Source organism: Pinus tabuliformis, chromosome 1_2 (assembly GCF_031772625.1).
Source record: "Pinus tabuliformis cultivar Carrire ecotype Pingquan chromosome 1_2, CPIR1, whole genome shotgun sequence".
Classification (NCBI taxonomy): domain Eukaryota; kingdom Viridiplantae; phylum Streptophyta; class Pinopsida; order Pinales; family Pinaceae; genus Pinus; species Pinus tabuliformis.
This window is the reverse complement of record NC_142298.1, coordinates 158,861,054-158,883,966: the sequence shown is the minus strand read 5'-3', so window position 1 is coordinate 158,883,966 and position 22,913 is coordinate 158,861,054. Positions and strand designations below refer to the sequence as shown.

Genomic DNA, 22,913 nt, shown 5'->3' with positions numbered 1-22,913 from the left:
TTGAGTGTCATTTCTTACTTTGTACAAATATTTGGATGGGCTTGTGCAGGATTGCCAAGGGAAGACCTGTGGATGTCTTCCTAGAGGACCATGTAGAAGGATGTAGGATCCTTCCGAAGAAGGCAGCATGAAGAAGGCAACATGACATGAAGCAAGACCAGATGTAGACTGATGGATCACTTTATGATGAAAGGAATGATGACATGACTGACTCATGGATGAATGTGATGGATGGTTTGTTCCCTATGAAGAAGCCACAAGAGATGAAGACTCCTTGACAAAGAAATTCATGACATCGAAGGAAGGAGCTCTTCAAGCAGTTGGTTGAGGAGTTGCTGTAGGTCCCTAATTACGAGGGAGCCTGAAAACAAGTTTCTTATTTCGAAGAAACTTGGAAATTCCTAAGCCAAGAGGGAGCTTAGGTACATTCCTTTCGTAGGAATGAGTACATTCCTTTATTAGAATTGATATGTCCCCCTAATTGAGAGGGAGAGGTAGACACATCATTATGGTCTTCACCTGAGAAGACATAATGGAGGATTGGGTAATCATCTGGCATCTGATACTCTTTGAGGATGAGATAGGGCATCCAATATAAGAGTAGTTGTGGACCGATATTCTTTGAGGACTGGCTATCCAAGATAAGAATAGTACAAAGTAGGTCATACTCTGTGAACACCTGGGTGGAGTATGTACCTTGAGGGACAATGATTATGGTGTCTATGAATCATTGGCCTCGCTAGCATTATGCTTTGATCATGTGAATAGAGTTGTTAGTCAAGGCCTTGCTATGTGACAATGCTGGTTGACATGATGCTATACAGATGGGTTACCAATCTGATTTTTCTTATGAGAAATTCTTCAGATTGAGATTGACCAAGTACCATTATGAATACCTCCCTAGTTAAGAGGGAGTGTTGAAAAGTGTAACTAGGTTCGATCTTCATAATGACATGTAATTGTGACTTTTGTAAATGATGTAAAGAAGAAAATAAAATTATTATTGTAAGGCTTGCTTCATGGGTTTCATGAGCAAGAGATTTTATTTGTTAGTGGCTCCCATTGAGAGCCTTAGGATTTATCATTTGAGTCAAAGAGTCAATTTCATGTATGAAGAGCTCTTCTTGAGCATGTGTCAAATATATATATGTCTATAAAGCCCTCCAACGACAAGCACAAGTCCCTCTCTTAAAGTCGGCCTCCAAACGAAGTAAAGATCTCATGTCAGCCTTACCTTATGGAGACACATCGGTTCACATGGCTCATGTCGACTTATTTATGAATACCAACCACTATATATAGGGTGAAGGCACTTTGCATAAAACACAATTGAAAAGTTCGGATTCTTCTATAACTTCAGTGGACAATTACAATGAAAAGTTTGGATGACAAATCATAGTACAAAATTCAGATGGTTAAGGACATCGAGGAGATTTAGAGACAAAATTCAGATGTCTCTATGATTTCTGGATGTACAGTGGCAAAATGAAGTTTGCATAAGGATGCACAGTGAATTTATTATTTGGTGCCATCATTGCTAGCAGAATTCGGTGCCTCATAGAAGAAAGGTCACAAATACATGATAAAAGATCTCAATGTTGTTACAAGGAAAGAAGGTCTCGTTGGTATCTCCGTAGGCAACAAATATGGTTCAATGGTATATCTTTAGTGTTTGGTGTTACATCTAAAGAAGAGGTTCGATATCCTTGTCTAACACAGTGACCACAGTTTGGTGTCATCACTTATGGTACAAAGTCAGAAGTAGAAGGAACCCATTGAGGAGGAGGAAGAGGACTTGTGTCTTGGTCGTGGAGTGGCTTATAGGTCAAGGGTCTTGGTCTTGGTCTTGGTATTTGTCAATTGGAATCTTTGTAAGAAGAATTTGTGCGGGTTTTCCTCTCAAAGAGTGAGAGGTTTTGTGTTAAAATTGGCAACTAGGGCCAAACTCCATGAGGATCACCTTATTCATGGCTGATAATATTTTATCTAGATTCCTCTCGTCGAAAAGTGTAGGATTGATCTAAAGATCATCCGATTCCAATAAGTATTTATGGAGATATGAATTTATTTTGATTATGGACAGTTGTCAAAGTCGGCGAGCAACTTATGTAGGCTCAGAAGCCCAACAGACACATCTATTCATCATCAACGTTTGCATATAAATACAGGATGTCTCCTCATTTGGACACACACTTCTCATACATCTCTCTCTCTTCTGCGTAGAAAAGAGTCTCTCTCTCTCCCCTGCGCAGATAGGTCTCTCTCTCACACGTGGGAAGGAAGGACACAGTTTTCTAAGGGTTTACAAACTACAGATTGGAACTTTGACCAATGTTGACCAACATTATCTCTCTCCTGACTGCCCAGTAGGTGAAGCTGACTCTCCTTGGAAATTCGCAATTTTTGGCACAGGAATCGAGGTGATTTGACCTCCAGTTTGGAAGATATTGAGTGCCCTAGTTTAGGGCTGATGCTGCTGATGCCGCTGATGCCGATGATACTGATGCCGCTGATGCTGATGATGCTGATGCCGCTAATCTAGGGTTTGCTGCTGCTGATATAAATCAGATTTTTGTACTATTTCTCTTTGCTGAATTATTGAAGATAAAAGAAGATTTGATCAAAGGGTTTCCTCATATTGGGGTTTGTCCTTGGCTAGCCGCCATATCTTGTGTCCCTTGTCTTGGCTTGTTTTTCTGTTGATCGTTTAATGTTCTATCTGCACTTTACTTATGTACATGTGATTGCTAATCTGTGGATAATAATAAGAAAGATAAGTAAACTGCTCTAAGCATAGAACATACCATAATTTAACATGGTATCAGAGCTGAGGTGAAGACAAAGCCCAAGCAAGAGCAAGAGCAATCACCGAAGAGAAGGTTGGCAAGGCTATCTAAAAAAGAACTATGGGGTCCTCAACACTCTTCCCCGCCAAAGACAAGCTCTGTGAAAAGCCTGACTATCACGGATGGAAGATGTCTCTCGATCTAACTTTAGAATATCAAGAAGTGTTGGACCATGTGAGAGGCAATATTGTTGAGCCTCCATCAAATGTATCCGTTGCTGCCAGGAACAAATGGAAATCCGGAGAAGTCAAAGCAAAGAAGATCATCCGGGACTCTATCGACAAGAGCTTGGTGGCCTATGTTTTTGAACTGAACACCTCCAAGAAAATCTACGATAGACTGGATGTATTATATGTACCTGATCTCAAAAGGAACCTGGTGTCCATTTTGGCAATGGAAGACAAAGGCTACAAGGTGGTTTTCAGCGATGGCAAGGTACGTGTATGGAAAAACAATATTAAAGATGTCTTCACTCTTGGGTTTCGAGTTGATTCATTATATCATGTCGGAGGAAGTCCGCTAGGTGTCATGTCTTGTGACACATCTCTTTAGTCCGAACTATGGCATCAAAGGTTTGCTCACCTTCATTATAAAACTCTACCTGATGTAAGAAAAATGGTGACCAGAATGCGCGAGTTCAAAATAGAGCAAGAAGGTGTATGTCCCGGATGTGCCGAAGGAAAGCTTAAAAGGGGACCATTCCCCTCAAGCCAAAGCAAGACCTCCGATATATTGCAGTTAGTTCACTCAGACATATCTGGTATGATGCATGTGAACTCCTTGGGAGGATATTCATATTACCTCATTCTTATAGATGACTATTCTCGCAAGACTTGGATATGCTTATTGAAAAAGAAGGATGAAGTGTTCTCCTGGTTTCGACACTTCAAAGCCTTGATCGAGAATCAAACCGAAAAGAAGATCAAGATCTTAAGGATTGATAATGGGATAGAATATGAATCTAATGAGTTTCACGACTTTTGTAAAGAGGCTAGCATTAAGAGGGAGACTACTACACCATACACTCCTGAACATAATGGTGTGGCGGAAAGGAAGAACCATACGATTATGGAAGCTGTCCGTGCTATGCTTCATGACCAAAGACTTTCGAAGTTTCTATGGGTCAAAACTGCAAACACCGCCGTATATGTACAAAACCGATGCCCCCATCAAGCATTGGGTTCCAAAACTCCTGAAGAAATGTTCACCGGTAAGAAACTTGATGTATCTCATTTTAGAATTTTTGGAAGCCCTGTATATTTTCATGTGCCGAAAGAGAAAAGGAATAAACTGGGTGCATCTGGAAAGAAAGGAATCTTCGTGGGCTATAGTGAAAATTCTAAGGGCTATAGAATCTATGTAGCCGGTCAAAGGGCAGTCTTGATTAGTCATGATGTCACCTTTGACGAAGATATGGCTCTCAGCAAGGTGAACAATCTTCCTACTGTGAGGAGCTCTCAAGAAACTGACACCAGGGAACCGAAAGAAAAAGATGATGAAACAATGCCCGATGTGGAAGAACCCATGGATCTTATTGATCCTCCACCTAAGCCCTTCCTCTTCTAGGAAGAGGCCTTCATGGCTTAGGGGGACACTTGATGATGCTAAAGGACACACTGCAACCCGAGGAACCTTCCGTGAAAGTAAGAAACCAAACAGGTACCAGGGATACCTGACCATCATGAGCATGATCATTCAAAATGAGCCTTCATCATTCTCAGATGCTGTCAAGCATCAAGTATGGAAGGATGCTATGACTGAAGAATATACGGAAAAGTATAAGGTTCGTTTTGTCGCTCGTGGCTTCTCCCAGAAGGAAGGTATAGACTGTGACGAGATATTTACACCTGTTGCCAGATATACAACCATCTGCTTGATCATAGCCCTTGCGGCTTCCCAAGGATAGAAACTACATCAGATGGATGTCAAGACCGCGTTCTTGCATGGTTCAATCAAAGAAGAGGTCTACGTGGAGCAATCCGAAGGATTTGAGATTTATGATCGAAAATCTCATGTGTGCAGGTTGAAGAAGGCCCTCTATGGGCTGAAGCAAGCACTCCAAGCATGGTATGAGAGGATATTTAGCTACTTGATGAAGCTGGGATTCACTAGGAATGAAGTCGATCCCAACCTTTACTTTAAGGTTGAAGATGACAAACCTCTCATACTGGTGCTGTGTGTTGACAACCTCTTTCTAACAGGTGCAAACCCTCTCATTCACAAATGTAAGAGGGAGTTGGCTTCTGAATTTGAAATGAAGGACCTAGGACTGATGCACTATTTCCTAGGACTTGAAGTTTGGCAGAAGCCAGGGGAAATTTTCCTATCTCAAGGAAAATATGTGGTGAAGATATTGGAAAGATTCGGTATGGTGGACTGCAAGCCTGTAACTACCCCTATGGAGCTTGAGTTCAAAAAGTTAAGCGGTAGTGCTGCTGGACCTTGTTCTTAGTGAACTCCCATCCAGATATATGCTTTGCAGTCAACACGTTGAGTCAACATATGGTTGAACCTCACCACATACATTGGATTGGTGCCAAGAATTTGTTGAGATATCTTCGTGGCACAATTACTTATGGGTTAAGATATACTGCCGGAGATGTGAGACTACTTGGTTATATTGATGTTGATTGGGCAGGTAGTGTGGTGGACCGAAAGAGCACTTCTGGGTGCTGTTTCTCTTTGGGATCTGCTTCGATATCCTGGATGAACAGGAAGCAGAAGTTGGTGGCTTTCAACACTGCCGAGGTAGAGTATATTGCTGCTAGCATGGCCTCCTATGAGGCAGTCTGGTTGCAAAAGCTCTTCAGTGAGCTATTTGGATTTACATTGGATACTACCGCGATTTTGTGTGACAACCAAAATGGGATCCGATTATCAGAAAATCACGTATTTCATGATCGCTCCAAGCATATCGATATCAAGTACCACTATATTCGAGATATGGTGCAGCGAGGAGCAATAAGGCTCCAACATATCGGCTATGTCACAAGGTTCGTCGAACTTTAACCTTGAGGTTCAAATTTTAACGAACCTTAAATTTTTTTTGAGGTTTGGCGAACCTCATCGAACCTCATAGCTATTGACCAAGTCCATAAATCAAAACTCATAACTTCATGTCACAACTCAAGCTTGTAATTTATCCTTGCAGTTTCCAAGTTTGTGATAACATTTTTTATGTTTATTGATGCTGATTTCTTACTATTTTATCCTATAATTCATTTAAAATTAATATATGTGTATATATATAGACGAACCTAATGCCAAACCTCATAAAAAAATTCGAACTTAAATTGAACCAATCATTGTCGAACCCGAACTCGAACCTGAACCATGTGACATTGCATATTGGTACAGATGAACAGGTTGCCAACATTCTGACAAAGCCCCTAGGAAAGGTCAAATTCTTGACTTTCCGAGACGACTTGGTGTTGTTCAGAGACCCTCTGATGAGGGTCAAGTATGATGTACTGAGCTCTGGGAGCTCCAGGGGGGCGCAGGGTACTTCTTGGAGCGACATATGACCACAGGGTGATTGACCATCCCCTGTTGATGCACTTTGTACAGGGTAAAAGGTTCAACCTTCCCCTGTGACACCCCGTGGCGACTATGGAACAGGATGATTAGTTCTCCTGTGGGCCAGGATGATTCGTTCTCCGTGGCGACTATGGAATAGGATGATTAGTTCTCCTGTGGGCCAGGATGATTCATTCTTCGTGGCGACTATGGAACAGGATGATTAGTTCTCTTGTGGGCGAGGATGATTCGTTCTCCGTGGCGACTATGGAACAGGATGATTAGTTCTCCTGTGGGCCTGGATGATGTGTTCTCCATGGTGCTTGTGGGACAGGATGTTTCACTCTCCTGTGGACAGGATGATTCGTTCTCCTGTGGACAAGATGATTCGCTCTCTTGTGGGACAGGATGATTCGCTCTCCTGTGGATAGGATGATTCTCTCTCCTGTGGACAAGATGATTCTCTCTCCTGTGGACAAGATGATTCGCTCTCTTGTGGACAGGATGATTAGTTCTCCTGTTGAGGCATCCCACCCATGCAGTCTGGGATTCATGGGAAGTACCTCTCATTTGATCAATGAGCAGGGAAATGAGGATAGGGACCATAGTAGTATTGATGGACGCATCGTTGTATCTATCGTACTCCCTATGCTAGGATGACCTTCATTGATCTGGGATCAATGATACTAGTCTGGGACCAGTGAGAGTGGTACCCACTATGACACTGACTTCGGGTCAGTAGAGGACTGGTCTAGGACCACTGGTACACACTTTGAGATTGACTTCGGGTTAGTGGAGGATGGTATGATACATCCTCGATCACTTCTTCTTCTTCTTCATAGTTCGAGCAACGCAAAACAAAGCAGAGTAGAGCATAGCAAGGCAGAGTAGAGCATAGCAAGGCAGAGCAGAGTAGGGGTCAAGCTGTTCAGGGCAGTGCATTTGATGGATGAATAGTAGCGACGGTCAGACGAATTGCAGATGGAGTTCTCCCTAGTTGAGAGGGAGTGTTAAAATTGGCAACTAGGGCCAAACTCCATGAGGATCACCTTATTCATGGCTGATAATATTTTATCTAGATTCCTCTCGTCGAGAGGTGTAGGATTGATCTAAAGATCATCCGATTCCGATAAGTATTTATGGAGATATGAATTTATTTTGATTATGAACAAATTGTCCGGCCAACAACTTATGTAGGCTCAGAAGCCCAACAGACACATCTATTCATCGTCAACGTTTGCATATAAATACAGGATGTCTCCTCCTCATTTGGACACACACTTCTCATCCATCTCTCTCTCTTTTCTGCGCAGAAAAGAGTCTCTCTCTCTCTCCTGCGCAGATAGGTCTCTCTCACACGTGGGAAGGAAGGACGCAGTTTTCTAAGGGTTTACAAACTGTAGATTGGAACTTTGACCAGCGTTGACCAGCGTTCTCTCTCTCCTGACTGCGCAATAGGTGAAGCTGACTCTCCTTGGAAATCCGCAATTTTTGGCACAGGACTCGAGGTGATTTGACCTCTAGTTTGGAAGATATTGATTGCCCTAGTTTAGGGTTGATGTCGCTAATGCCGATGATACTGATGCTGATGATACTGATGCCGCTGATGCCACTGATGCCGATGATGCTGATGCTGATGTCGCTAATCTAGGGTTTGCTGCTGCTGATATAAATAAGATTTTTGTACTATTTCTCTCTGCTAAATTATTGAAGATAAAAGAAGATTTGATCAAAGGGTTTCCCCATATTGGGGTATGTCCCTAGCTAGCCGCCACATCTTGTGTCTCTTGTCTTGGCTTGTTTTTCTGTTGATCGTTTAATGTTCTATTTGCACTTTACTTATGTACATGTGATTGCTAATCTGTGGATAATAATAAGAAAGATAAGTAAACTGCTCTAAGCATAGAACATACCATAATTTAATATTTTAGCCCTGGCTCATAGCCTACATTCTGTGTCTCTTATCTATTTATGTTCATGCATTGGTTATTGTTTGTTGAAGAAGAACACTAATAATCTAAGACAAAGAAGACTCTAACCTAATGAAGTAAAAAACATTCACAAGCAATTACTAATCTAAGAGAAATCACCACATGCTAATGCCCTAGATTTCTCAACAATAAATGCTAAATCTCTCAAATGTCAGCTTGTGCTCTTGAGCTATGCACCCATATCAAAGCATTATCATAAAGAATTAAAAGGTGAATGAAAGGGGTGGAAAAAACAAGCTGAGGAAAGGGGCAACTCATGCCTCCATGATTGCTTGCTCCTTACATCTATACACCCAGGATGTTGGACTGCTATTAATTGGTCACTTGGTTATGGTACATGGCCTTGAAGTCTTGCCCACTCCATTACCACCATCTACACTTGCATCTATGGACTGATGGGTTGCCCAGGGACCTGTCACTTCCCCTTAGGAGGTGGAAACACCTAATAGGGTTATCCATCTCACAATCCCAAACATAAGAGAGAACACCTATACAAGACTTGGCCTAGTTAGATATTTGATGGTGATCTTTGTGTGAAGTATTGGTTGTTCCCTTAACTTTAAGTATGGTCCACTACGATGCATCCATGGTTTTAGTTACCTAATTATTGATTGGTTTATGCTTGATCTTGAGAAGGTTTTGTTAGGTGGTCCATATCATAGCACAAAGGCTTCTAAAGGTGATTGCCCCACCTCCTCAACAGAGCAGTCGAAGTTGTACTATCTAGTGCAAAGAGAAATATTGACTTTGATGGTTTAGTGTTGTCTACCTAGAGCAGAGCGTTGGGCTATTTGAGGGCTTCATACGATGCTTGACAGCTAGACGAGTCCCCAGATGTTGAAATGTTGGGCCCATGATGCTTAATGTTGGAGATATTGATGATGTGCCTAGTGGACCCAAGAAGCCCCCAGGCTGGCCTTGACATTATTTGATGGGCATCGGTTGATCTAGAGCCTAGTTGATGATGGTTGTCCTTGAGATGACAAGCGAGGCTTGTACATCACCTTGGAGCCCCAATGCTTGCGCTAGTTGACACCATTTCACCCCTTTTCCTCTTGTGAGGGTGATGTAGAGCACTTTTTGCGCATGGTGTCTTGGCATGGAGATACTTTTGATGGTTTGTACACGATCCTTGAGCACTTCTTGGAGTGTGGAGCACATTTTATCCCTTGCCTCACATTTTGAGGACTTATTTAGCTCATTTGGAGGTTGATGTCACGCTATTTGAGCATTTATTCTCACATATATGGGTTTTTATGTCATATTTGTCTTGTTTTTGAGCTATGAGGTTGGCTTGTGACCTCTTTATTGTAGAACACTCAAAAGAACTTGTCTTTAGGGTTTTTAGATCATTTTACTTGTAAAGCAAGTGGAGAAATGCTCATATAAATAAAGCCTCCCCCTCACTTCCATTTTCATCATCACACGTGAATTTGGCCTATCTAAAGGGGGTTTGATTTTCTTCCTTATTCACTATTGCGGCATAATGTGATCTTTGTGGATGTGATTTGTCTTGAATGTGATTTTGGCTTGGAGACATTATTATGGGATTGAGAGAAGAGCTATTATGGAATATTTTATAAGTTTATTGTTGATTATTGATAATTTGCATACTTTAAATGTTTTAAGTAGGGTTTCTATTGCTTCATGTCTAAATGCTTATTGTTACTGATCTTTTGAGCATGGCCGATAAGGTCTTGGCAGCCTTGCTAGATGGGCACACATAGGGAAGTACCCACTGTCACCTCGGCCTGAGTCCCCGCTATTTAGGCCCAACACCTTGTAATCAACCAAGGAAGAGTCCCTTAATATTCCCCTGTAACTTTGGTTTATGTCCAGTGTCTTATATGTAGTCAATGGGGTGGAGGTGTTCTTGAATTGTCTATTGTCCCACATAAAAACAATGCTAAAATCAAAGCAAATTTCTACAAGAGATATTAGTAGCCAAAATATTTGAAATATATAACATGTAACCTATGGGTTTTGGTCTACAGGAATTAGCCTAACCAAAAATATGATTATTTCTTGATTTTGAGGTCTGGTTCCATGATCACAAAAGGAAGTATGAAGGAGTTATGAATCAAAATAACTTGTCCTGTATGCCAGCCTATAAAATCTGCATAAAAATGCTTGGAAAACAAACTATTTTGCTGTAACAACCAATCTACTATGTGAAAAACACCTCTAGGGAGCTACCCAAAGTGTAGAAAGGCTAGAGGGTGATTGTAGAGACTTTGGGGCTTCCCATCTATCAGATTTGGGCTGAAAAATCAATTTCCAACTGGCTAGAAATTGATTTTTAGATTTCACGGTTATGTTTAATAATCCATAATTTTTTCTAAAAAATATTATTCAATTTAAATAGTTGGAAAATAAATTTTATTCATCATTAATGTGAAAATTCTACTAACAAAGAAGTAGAGTGTTGAAAATTACAAGTTCTAGTGCAAGATGCTTACCTGTAAGTCTATAGAACTTGTTTTTTGATGGCTGAAAACACAGGTCCAACAAGCAAAACACCCTCTTAACCTTGTAATCTGCAACCAAAAGGCTAGATATAAGTGTGAAACGCAAGCAATGATAACTTGTAACCTAATGGGGCTTAGATTTAGCAATTTATTTAGTATTCCTCAACAAAAGCTAGTTGTAAACTAATATGGTAGTTAAAAACCAACAAACAAGAATCCTATCCTAATGCAAAAAAGTAAAAGAAATTTGAAGAATTTTTAGAAGAATTTATAGTTTTTGGTTGTTGGAATTTTTTACCTGTGCCTTGGAGTTTCACCCTTTACTGGAGTCTGAAGTAGATATCTCTCTAAGTTTATATGCATGGTTTATGTCCAAGGAGTGGGCTTGGTCCTTTAGGGAGTCGCCCTCACTTTGGCATAATTCACTCTGCAATCTTTGATTATCTTTCGGAGTGACCCTCTTATGTGGCGTCTCCAATCTTGCTCTTTGTGTGCGGCAAGATACGAAGCCCTTGAGATAATAAAGCCTTCTTACAAAGCGGTTTACAACCCTCGCACCGATTTACCTGCAAAACCAAAACAAACAATTGGGGAATCATAGTTGTTTACTTCCACAGTGTATTAGCTTCTCCATTGCAAAGAACATTAGTTTTAGGATAAATCTATTAGTTAGCAAAATGGAATTAGATTAAAAATAATTCAATACTCAATGGCAATAGCAAGAAGAAACAATAACCGCTCCACAATTGTACAAGAACAAATGTTTGCAAAATGAATGGGCTCTTTTCATTAAATAACACTTTTCTCAAGTGAACAACAATGATTTACAAATGAGGAGAGGCTAGCCTTTTATAGAAAAAATTATAACAACTAGTTTGACTCTTGTTGAATAATATATTTACTAGTCATCCACATGTTGGAGACTTGCTAAATTAACTCAAAAAATAGTACTATAAATTTTTAATTCACCCACTTGGGGGTCAACCTAGACAAATTTCCACAATTTAGTTCAAGGTTCTCTTTGCTCGTCCATTGCTCAACTAATTGGTTCACCGGGTCTCCAATGGCTAGTTAAACTCTCTAATGGCTAGTCTACTTCACCAACGACTATTTTTGACTTGAATTTTCCATTTAGTAATTTCTCTTAGCCACATGGAAGATGGATCTCCAATGCCCTTGACCTTTTGACAATTTTGGTACTTGGGTATGTTGAAATCGGCCTGGATCTAAACTGGGTATATCTTAGAATTTTCATATCTTTCCTAACCTTGCCATGTTATCACCTTCTTGCCACATCATCATACCTTGCTAGAGTTGTAACACCCTTGGGAATTTGGAGAAACAAGACATGGGTTTTGTTCTTTTAATTTTGTAGGCTAATTTTGACATATTATACGTCAAATTCTGTTAATGTTTGCCCCTCTTAAGCCTCTTGGAAACTTGTCCTGCCACATCATCACGCGCAAGTGGATGGATCTCTGACGCCCTTGAGGATTTGCAAAATCTGAAATGCAGGTATTGTTTGTCTCATTGAGTAGACCACTTTTGACGTAATGCGTGTCACAAACGACCCAATGATTTGCTTGTAAATCTCCTTGGAAGCTTTTCCTATACTGTTGACCAAGTTTGATCGAGCTGTAACTAGCCATTAGATGCTCAGATTGGGAAAATTCCACATGGCATGGAATCCTCTCATCATGCTTTATAATATGAGGATGGGTTGACTTTCTGAACACCTAGAACATTTTGCATTGGGAGTCGTGAACTGTGTCGGGGAACGCGAATGTTGTCACGGGAGACTGCTATGCTATTAGAGCTATCTTGATTAATACTGTACCAAGGCCAAGGTCACCTACAAACTCTATAGACACTAACCATGTGGAATGACATAGGTGCACCTTGAAACACGCTGGATTGGCCCATACACCAGTGATTTCCCCCACAAAATGTAGGCTACCATAAAACCGTGAGTCCTCATGAGAAGGGTCCCAAGGTCCTCCAATCTGGTCAGGGACAAGATCACTTGGTTGAAGCTTTCAAGGAATAGGGCATGGTTTGACCAATTGCTATGAATACAGACTCAAACTGACAAGACACTGGCCTAAGAGACCTAATATAGGGCCTCACATTGTTTTTACAAGGCTTTGACTTATGACCTTGGGCTTACAATGGTGGTGAATGACGTAAATAAAAAAGTCTATGTACCCCCATTGATAGAGGGGTAACAACAGACTCCAACTGCAGGACACATTCTCATCTTGGGAGGATGTGATAACCTTAGAATCTCTCACCTATCACCTGAAATCTCAACATTAAGACATCAGTACCATATGAGAGAATCAGACAAAAGTCTTATCCCTCCCTACATAGTAATAAAATCAAAATGAAATGAAATCTATTATAGGAAATGAAAAGACATCCTGTTACCACAAAATCTAGCAAGCCTTGGAGAGGGAAACCCTACAAGATAAGATCTAGACAAAGTGCTAACAATGGGGTAGAGGCCCAATGTCACCTCAGCCAAACCCCCCCGCTCTTTATGGATTTTCATTGATGGGAGGAGTCTCGATAAAGGAGAGAGATCACTCAAATTAGATATGCTAGGTATATGACACAGAGTGATCATGCTAGATCTCATTCAAGAGAGAGACTCAATAATCGTACAAGGCTTCAAAGAAGAAAAACACTCTCAAAGAGAAAGTCAAGAGAAAAAGGCTCAAGACCTAGGGTTTTGAGATTTTTTGATGGTGATAGGTATTCATAAGGTCAAGGCCCGAGAGAAAAGGCTTCTTGAGGTATACTTCAACAAGTACTAAGCTCATAAAACCTTCAAGAAAGTCCTTAAGTTGAGGGGAAAAGAAACTAGGGTTTCCCTCTTGGAGCAACACCTAGGGCAAGAGATTTTATGGATGAAATTTGAGTGGATTCCCACACAATTGATAGCTTAGGTAGCCTAGACCTATCTCTTGATGTTTAGACTCTCAAATCACCAAAAAGCCTCCTCCCTAAAATTTCGCTGCAATCCCTAGATTTTCACCCTAGCCTTAAAAGGACTGATTTTAAGGAGACAAAATTATTCAGAAAATTTAGGATTGCTCACTCATGACTTGGACCAATGCCTTGCCCTTTAGGCATATGGAGTCAAGGATGTGATAGATAAGCCAAATTTGTTGCTAGGGAGGCTGAAATTTGATGCCTTATGTATCAAAATTCTAGTTTTTACCCATTCAATGATAAATGCAGTTTGATGGAGAGTTATAAGAATTCCTCCACTATGAACATTCATTACATGTTATACCTTGAGTAACATGTGAAATTCTGAACTAGATAGCCTACAAAATTAATTTTCAACAAATTAGGGCACAAATTAACATAATCTAGAAGCAACAATTCCACACATTAGACAAAATCAAAATGATAATCTTCAACAATAGGTGCTTACAAGATAGCATGTAGTATATTCATCCATTCACCAAATGTTAAGTGATGGTATGTTCTATGCTTAGAGCAGTTTACTTCTTCTTATTATTATTATCCACAGATTAGCAATCACATGTACAGTAAGTAAAGTGTAGATAGAACATTAAACGATCGACAGAAAACAAGCCAAGACAAGAGACACAAGATGTGGCGGCTAGCCAGGGACAAACCCCAATATGGGGAAACCCTTTGATCAAATCTTCCTTTATCTTCAATAATTCAGCAGAGAGAAATAGTACATAAATCTGATTTACATCAGCAACAACAAACCCTAGATCAGCCCTAAACTAGGGCAGACAATATCTTGCAAACTGATCGTCAGATCGACTTGATTCCTTCACCAAAAAATGCGGCCTTCTGAGGAGAGTCAGTTCCACCTACAATGCAGTTCTGAGAGAGAGTCTGATGGTCAAACTTCTGATTTGTAGTTGCAGCCCTAAATTCTGCGTCCTTCCTTCCACACGTGTGAGAGAAGAGTCCCTTTCTACGCAGTAGGAGAAGAGCCTCTTTTCTGCGCAGGAGAGAAAGAGAGATGTGATGAGATATGTGTCTCCAAATGAGGAAAAGACCTCTTGTATTTATATACAAATGTTGATGATGAATAGATGCGTCTGTTGGGCTTCTGAGCCTACATGAGTTGCTGGTCGGCTTGATAATTATTCCATAATCAAAATAAATTCATATCTCCATAAATACTTATCGGAATCGGATGATCTTTAGATCAATCCTACACCTCTCGATGAGAGGAATCTAGGAAAAATATTATCAACCATGAATAAGGTGACCCACATGGAGTTTGGCCCTAGTTGCCAATTTTAACACTCCCTCTCAACTAGGTAGAACTTCATCAACAATTCATCTGTCTGTCGCTACTATTCATCCATCAAATGCACTGCCCTGTACAACTTGACCCCTGCTCTGCTATGCTCTGTTCTGCTTTGCTCGAATTATGAAGAAGAAGAAGTGATCGAGGATGTATCATACCATCCTCCACTGACTCAAAAGTCAATCTCAGAGTGTGTACCATTGGTCCCAGATCAGTCCTCAACCGACCCGAAGTCGGTGTCATAGTGGGTACAACTCCTACCACTGGTCCCAGACCAGTATCATTGATCCCAGATCAATGGAGGTCATCCTAGCATAGGGAGTACGGTAGATACAACGATGCGTCCATCAGTACTACTATGGTCCCTATCCTCATTTCCCTGCTCATTGATCAAATGAGAGGTACTTCCCATGAGTCCCAGACTGCATGGGTAGGATGCCTCGACAGGAGAACTAATCATCCTGTCAACAGGAGAGCGAATCATCCTGTCCAGTGGATTCCACAGAGAACTAATCATCCTGGCCCACAGGAGAGCGAATCATCTTGTTCCACAATCGCCATGGAGAACACATCATCCAGGACTCACAGCAGAACTAATCATCCTGCTACACAATCGTCATGGAGAACACATCATCTAGACCTCACAGGAGAACTAATAATCCTGCTACACAATCGTCATGGAGAACACATCATCCAGACCTCACAGGAGAACTAATCATCCTCCTACACAATCGTCATGGAGAACACATCATCCAGACCTCACAGGAGAACTAATCATCCTGCTACACAATCGTCATGGAGAACACATCATCCAGACCTCACAGGAGAACTGATCATCCTGCTACATAGTCGCCACGGGGTGTCACAGGGAAAGTTTTGATTCTTTTACCCTGTACATGTACACCACCAGGGGATGGTGAGTCACCCTGTGGTCATATGTTGCTCCAAGAAGTACCCTGCGCCCCCCCCAGAGCTCCAAGAGCTCCATACATTATACAGGACCCTCATTAGAGGGTTTTTGAACGACACCAAGTCATTCTCGAAAAGTAAAAAATTTGACCTTTCCTAGGGGATTTGTCAGAATGTTGGCGATGTGTTCATCTGTATCGATATGTTGGAGCCTTATAGCTCCCCGCTGTACCATATCTCGAATATAGTGGTACCTGATATCGATATGCTTGGAGCGATCATGAAATACAGGATTCTCTGATAAACAAATCCCACTCTGGTTATCACACAAGATCACGGTGGTATCCAATGTAAATCCAAACAGCTCACTGAAGAGCTTTCGTAACCAGACTACCTCACAGGTGGCCATGCTAGCAGCAATATACTCTGCCTCGGTAGTGCTCAAAGCCACCGACTTCTGCTTCCTGCTCATCCAGGATATCGAAGCAGATCCTAAGGAGAAACAACACCCGGAAGTGCTCTTACGATCCACCACACTGCCTGCCTAATCAGCGTCAGTGTATCCAAGTAGTATCACATCTCCGACAGTGTATCTTAACCCATAAGTAATTGTGCCACGAAGATATCTCAACAGATTCTTGGCACCAATCCAATGTATGTGGTGAGGTTCAACCATATGTTGACTCAACGTGTTGACTGCGAAGCATATATCTGGACGGGAGTTCACTAAGAACATTAATGCTCCGACAAGTTGACGATACTCGGTGGCATTTCGTAAAACAGGTCCAGCAGCGCTACTGCTTAACTTCTTAGAGTCAAGCTCCATCGGGGTAGTAACAGGCTTGCAGGCCACCATACCGAATCTTTCCTATCTCGTCATAGTCTATACCTTCCTTCTGGGAGAAGTCACGAGTGACAAAATGAGCCTTATACTTTTCTGTACTTCCATCTACTGCATGCTTTATCTTGCAAAGCCATTTAGAAGTGACAACTGTCTTGTCCTAGGGTCTGGGAACTACTTCCCAGACATCATTCTTTATAATAGACTCATACTCTTTGGTCATAACATCCTTCCATACTTGATGCTTGACGACATCTCAGAATGATGAAGGCTCATTTTGTATGATCGTGCTCATGATGGTTCGGTATCCCTGATACTTGTTAAGTTTCTTACTTTCACGGAAGGTTCCTCGGGGTGTAGTGTGTCCTTCAGCATCATCGAGTAGCCCCCTAAGCCAAGAGGGCCTCTTCCTAGAAGAGGAAGGCTCAGGTGGATCAATAGGATCCATGGGTTCATCCACATCGGGCATTGTTACATCATCTTTTTCTTTGGGTTCCCTGGTGTCAGCTTCTTGAGTGCTCATTAAAGTAGGAAGATTGTTCACTTTGCTGAGAGCCATATCTTCGTCAAAGGTGACGTCATGACTAATCACGACTTCCCTTTGACCAGCTACATAGATTCTATAGCCCTTAGTATTTTCACCATAGCCCACGAAGATTCCTTTCTTTCCAGATGCACCCAATTTATTTCTTTTCTCTTTCGGCACATGAAAATATACAAGGCTTCCAAAAATTCTAAAATGAGATACGTTAGGTTTCTTACCGGTGAAAATTTCTTTAGGAGTCTTGGAACCCAATGTTTGATGAGGGCATTGGTTTTGTACATATACGGCGATGCTTGCAGCTTCAGCCCATAGAAACTTCCGAAGTCTTTGATCATGGAGCATGGCATGGACAACTTCCACAATTGTACGGTTCTTCCTTTCCTCCACACCATTCTGTTCAGGAGTATATGGTGTAGTAGTCTCCCTCTTAATCCCAACCTCTTTACAAAAGTCATGAAACTTGTTAGGTTCATATTCAGTCCCATTATCAGTCCTTAGGATCTTGATCTTCTTTTCGGTTTGATTCTCGATCAAGGCTTTGAAGTGTCGAAACCAAGAGAACACTTCATCCTTATTTTTCAAGAAGTATATCCAAGTCTTTCAAGAATAGTCATCTGTAAAAGTAAGGTAATATAAATATCCTCCCAAGGAGTTCACAGGGATCATACCACATATGTCTGAGTGAACCAACTGTAATATATCGGAGGTCTTGCTTTGGCTTGAGGAGAATGGTCCCCTTTTGAGCTTTCCTTCGGCACATCTCGGACATACACCTTCTTTCTCTACTCGGAATTCGGGCATCCCTGTCACCATTTGTCTTACATCGGTTAGAGATTTATAATGAAGGTGGGCAAACCTCCGATGCCAAAGTTCGGACTGAAGAGATGTGTCACAAGACATGACACCTAGTGGACTTCCACCGACCTGATATAATGAATCAACTCGAAACCCAAGAGTAAAGGCATCTTTAACATTGTTTTTCCATACACGTACCTTGCCATCGCTGAAGGTTACCTTGTAGCCTTTGTCTTCCATTGCCGAGATGGACACCAGGTTCTTTTTGAGGTCAGGTACATATAATACATCTTGTAAGTGGATTGTATTACCTTGATTTAATTTAAGAGAGACATTGCCTACACCTTTCACGGGATATTTCATATTATCTCCAAGGACAATTTCCAGGTTAGTTTCTTTCTCTATCAGATTATGGAGAACTTCTTTGTAACCAGTGAAGTGCCTTGAGGCACCACTATCAATAAGCCAATTTCCCAACGTGTCCAGAGGAGCAGAGGTAGATAGAGCAGCTGGTAGATAATATTCATCCTGTTTATCGTCAACAGTGTTGTTAGATTCATACTTGGAATTTCTAGCCTTCTTGAATGGTTGTCCTCTTCCTTGATTTCCAACACTCCTTTTACCTCTGCTATTAGATTTGCCATTCCTTTGATTGCCATGAGAGGGATTTTGATCGTCGTCCTGGTGAGAGTTCCTTCTATCAGGGCATTCCCTTGCATAGTGACATGCTTTATCGCAAATGTAACATCGTCCTTTTCTTCCATCAAAATAAATTCATATCTCCATAAATACTTATCGGAATCGGATGATCTTTAGATCAATCCTCTCGACAAGAGGAATCTAGGAAAAATATTATCAGCCATGAATAACGTGACCCACATGGAGTTTGGCCCTAGTTGCCAATTTTAACACCAAAGAAATAACTCCAAAGAAAATCCAAAATAGCTTCCAAACATCAAAATGCATTCTAAGAATCTCCAATAGCCAAGAAGGAACAAGTACAAGTTTCTCTAGTGAGTTCGAATTCCAAGTGTGCTGATGATGAGAGACTAAATGAGGTTTCTCATATTACATGTCCAATCAAGTCTAATTTTAGCCTAAAGCCCCTCTTAATTATCAAATGATGAGCAAAAACTGATTGTGGTTACAAGCCAACCACATTGCCAATGTGAAATCATAAAAATTAACCCATAAGAGGGTCGAAATGCTGACGTCATCATTGCGTGGGCCTCTTGGAGGCATGTGTTGAGCTCCCTTGGTGCCAAGTTGAGTTAAGAGGGCTTCAAAAATCACCCTCTAGGGGTTGGCACCTAGATCTCCATGCAAATCATCGTGTGGGCCCCAGTTTTGCGTTTGGGGCACAAAATGGGTCTCATGGGTCTCCTAGTGATAGAATAATAATTCTATTCCAACGTTGAAGGCTCAGAGAATAGTGGTAGCCCTCCCATGTCTCAAAGGGTGAGACAAACGTCATCTGGGCCTCGGATCAGCTGCACATTGCTAGGCTGGTTGGGGCATGTTGGTCCAAGTACATCATCTCGTGAATAATATGTGGGCAAAGCACAAACTGCCGAGGTGCTGTAGGTTCCCATGGAATGGAATGATGGTTTGCGAGTGATAGGAGTCCCATGGCTCTCAACGCTTCACCTGTAGGGTGTCATATGCTCCTCTAGTGGACGCAGGACCCAGTTAAGTTTCCCAACCCATGATGAAAACCATCTGCCAGCAGCCAATCACACATAATGTCTAGTGTTGCATCTTTACCATTAGGTACAATTAATCATTAGTGCATCTAAGTGAACCAGGTTTGTTAGTCACGAGCAAATTGAGACTTCATATGGAGCTTCTCTCCCAAATTTGGGGTTTTGATCACGTAATAGTGTTACCTCCCTAGATAGGAGTGGCTAATGGACGATCCTATTAGGTGTTCCCAACCCATAAGGGGAAAGACAGATCCCTGATACATCCTTCAATCAATAGGTGTCATGTGAATAATGATCTAACGGAGGTGGAAGAGGGGTCTCAGGGCCAAATGCCATGGTCAAAGGGGTAGCAATGATGAGTAAATCCAAGTTCTGGGCATACAGATGTAAGGAGCGAGCAATCATGGATGCATGAGTTACCTCGACCTTTTTTTTCCACCCCTCTTATTGCCTTTTTCCTTTTCTTGATTTTTCTTTGTATTACTACTCAAAGCTCTAGGAAATGAGAGCATGATATGAATGATGTGTATCAGTGTTTACCCCCTTAAAGGTGGGGCAATTCATCGCCCACCAGGGATTGGGACGTGCAAGGGTTCCTTTTTATGATGTGGTAGGGCAACATCGGCTCCAGGAATTGGGTGATGGCCATAATGATAAGGGGTAGAGCTCATGCTTGGATTTTGCCCATGTGCTAATTTTAATGTCTTGACCATCTTTTACATTCTATAGTTTTCTTTCTTTTTGTTTCTTGCTTGTTGCCACGATATGCTTTTTATTTTCTTTTGGCTACATCAACCTCCAGGGCAACGTTTCCAGGCCCCGACCCAGATATGTGGGCAAGGGGAGAGGTGTCCCAGTGCCCTGTGGACCCAGAGAAGGGAAATGGTGGAATAAGGCTTATAATGTGTGGAGGGGAGTGAAAAATTAGGAACGGTAAATGGGACCACGCTACCAAAAACGGGGTTTCCCAAGTAGTGCCCTTCCTAAAGCCATAGGCCAATAGGGGGGATCACACAGGACTAGGATTGAAGATTAACCCCCCATTTAAGGCGAGGGAACAAAACCACAATCAAAGCCCTTCCTTCTTCCAAGTCACCCATTAATCGATGCCCAAAATGCCCAAATGAAAAACAAGCATAAGCATTGGATTGCACAATGAAAAACATACCTTTTAGGTCGGATTGCCCACCTTCTAACATGTGCTCTTGACAAGTGGGCAAGGAAACATACAATTGATGCAGGGAGTGGAGATAAAGTGGCACATCACATTGGCTACTAGGTGGCTCTCAGGGGCTGCGAGTTGCTGACTAGAAGAAGATGAATAGGAGAAAGACTCTCCTAGGGGTACCCACTTTTGGTGGGCAACACATCCAATTGACAACATAGAAATATATCAAGGCAAAATATATAACTAACCTAAAACATGAAAATAACATCACAAAAATAAAACATAAATTGAAATTACAAAAATTTTAATCTTATCCAATGCTCATGCTAAAGGGCTTATTCATCCTATTCTAACCTAGATATGCAAATGTTTATTATAGTCATCATTCATCATGATCAAAATCACCTTAGATTTTAACTTGGAATTATGTTAGTTGACAAATATTCAAGATCATCTTTGATAAGCTAGGCTGCCTCAAACTAATATATTTGTTATGACCTATGTTACCTGACACGTCCAAAAGGGTCACTTTGCCATGAATGTAGGGTGCCAGATGGATTAATGAGGATACATGTTGGACATGCATTTGGAACGTGTCTTGTTCACAAGACACATGCCAAATGTGTGGCCTACATGTACCCTCAACGTGTCCCACAATTCAAACGCATGTCTCTCCAAAAAGTGTATCCTTTGTCTTATTGACATGTAGAGGGAGGGAGTGGTTGAAGGGAAAGTCAAAGACGTGGGATGTGCTTCTTGATGATATGGGTTTCAACAACAATGTTGAGTTGGCGTTAGCCAACTTGGATTTTAATGAATCAGTTGTAGAGCTGGTCACTTTTGATGATGGTGATCATCTTGAGGGGTCATCATCCACATCCGTAGATGTAGAGATTGGAGTGGATATAGAGGAGGAGGATGGAGGAGAGAGTAGTGGCAGTGATGCTGATTTTGATGATGATGACATGGAGGAGGACTACTGATAGCCACGAGCTATGAGATTCTTCAATCTACGGTTCTAGTATCTACCCTATTTTGTATTTTCCATTGGCATTCCCACTCGCCATGGTCTGTGTCAGACATTTGTATTTCCATGTCCTTTGTGTCCTATGTTAGGTGACTTAGGTTATGACATAAATGTAGAATCTAACTGATCTCTGTGAATTTGTGATTTTATATTTCTTTGCTAGGTGCTTCTAGCATATTGATCTTGAAGTAATCTTAAATGTTTTACTCTTGTTGAATTTGTTTGATGAGTGCTTATTTGTGAAAACTGATTGTGGCACTTATGCAGTTGTGTACTATCTCAAGGGATATGAATATGAAAGTAAGAAGTGAAGCTCTTTATGCTCTTGGAAGAATGGGTCCCTTATCTGAAAGTGTGTTGCTTCAAGCTTTGAGTAAGAAGATTTTGGGGCAAGCATTAAAGAGGGTATCAAATAACTTTTCTAATGGAACTCCTGAGGGTGATAGAGACCTAGCATGCCACGGCAGAGGATTAGATCTTCTCACCCTTAGCGCTGCTGGAGCTTTTCTTCATGGAGTTGAAGATGAATTCTCAGAGGTAGTTATCGATTTCTTTTTGGTATGGTATCTTCTGCATGAGGCTTTTTCCCTTTATTCTTGTAAGAATGCACAATGCACCATAAGTTATAATTCATAATCATACCGACATCATCCCAAAGATGATAGTCTTATAATAAATCATTTCCTATTCCACTAGATCACTTACACATGTTAGTCTTGTCTTTTTACTATTTTGTTGTTATTATAGAAAGCCAACTCAAAAATAACTATGTACATATTTACAAATGAACATTAGGACT

General features: G+C 41.2%; 1 protein-coding gene across 2 annotated transcripts in view; it reads left to right on the top strand.

Annotated features, from left to right (window-relative positions):
- LOC149204987 (protein SIEL-like) overlaps positions 1–22,913 on the top strand; it is a 252,601-nt gene that overhangs the window by 56,110 nt on the left and 173,578 nt on the right. For both annotated transcript variants that reach the window (XM_089393396.1, XM_089393397.1), the window contains exon 3: positions 22,382–22,651. In XM_089393396.1, the coding sequence (XP_089249522.1) occupies positions 22,382–22,651 (270 nt within the window). The remainder of the gene's footprint in view (positions 1–22,381; positions 22,652–22,913) is intronic.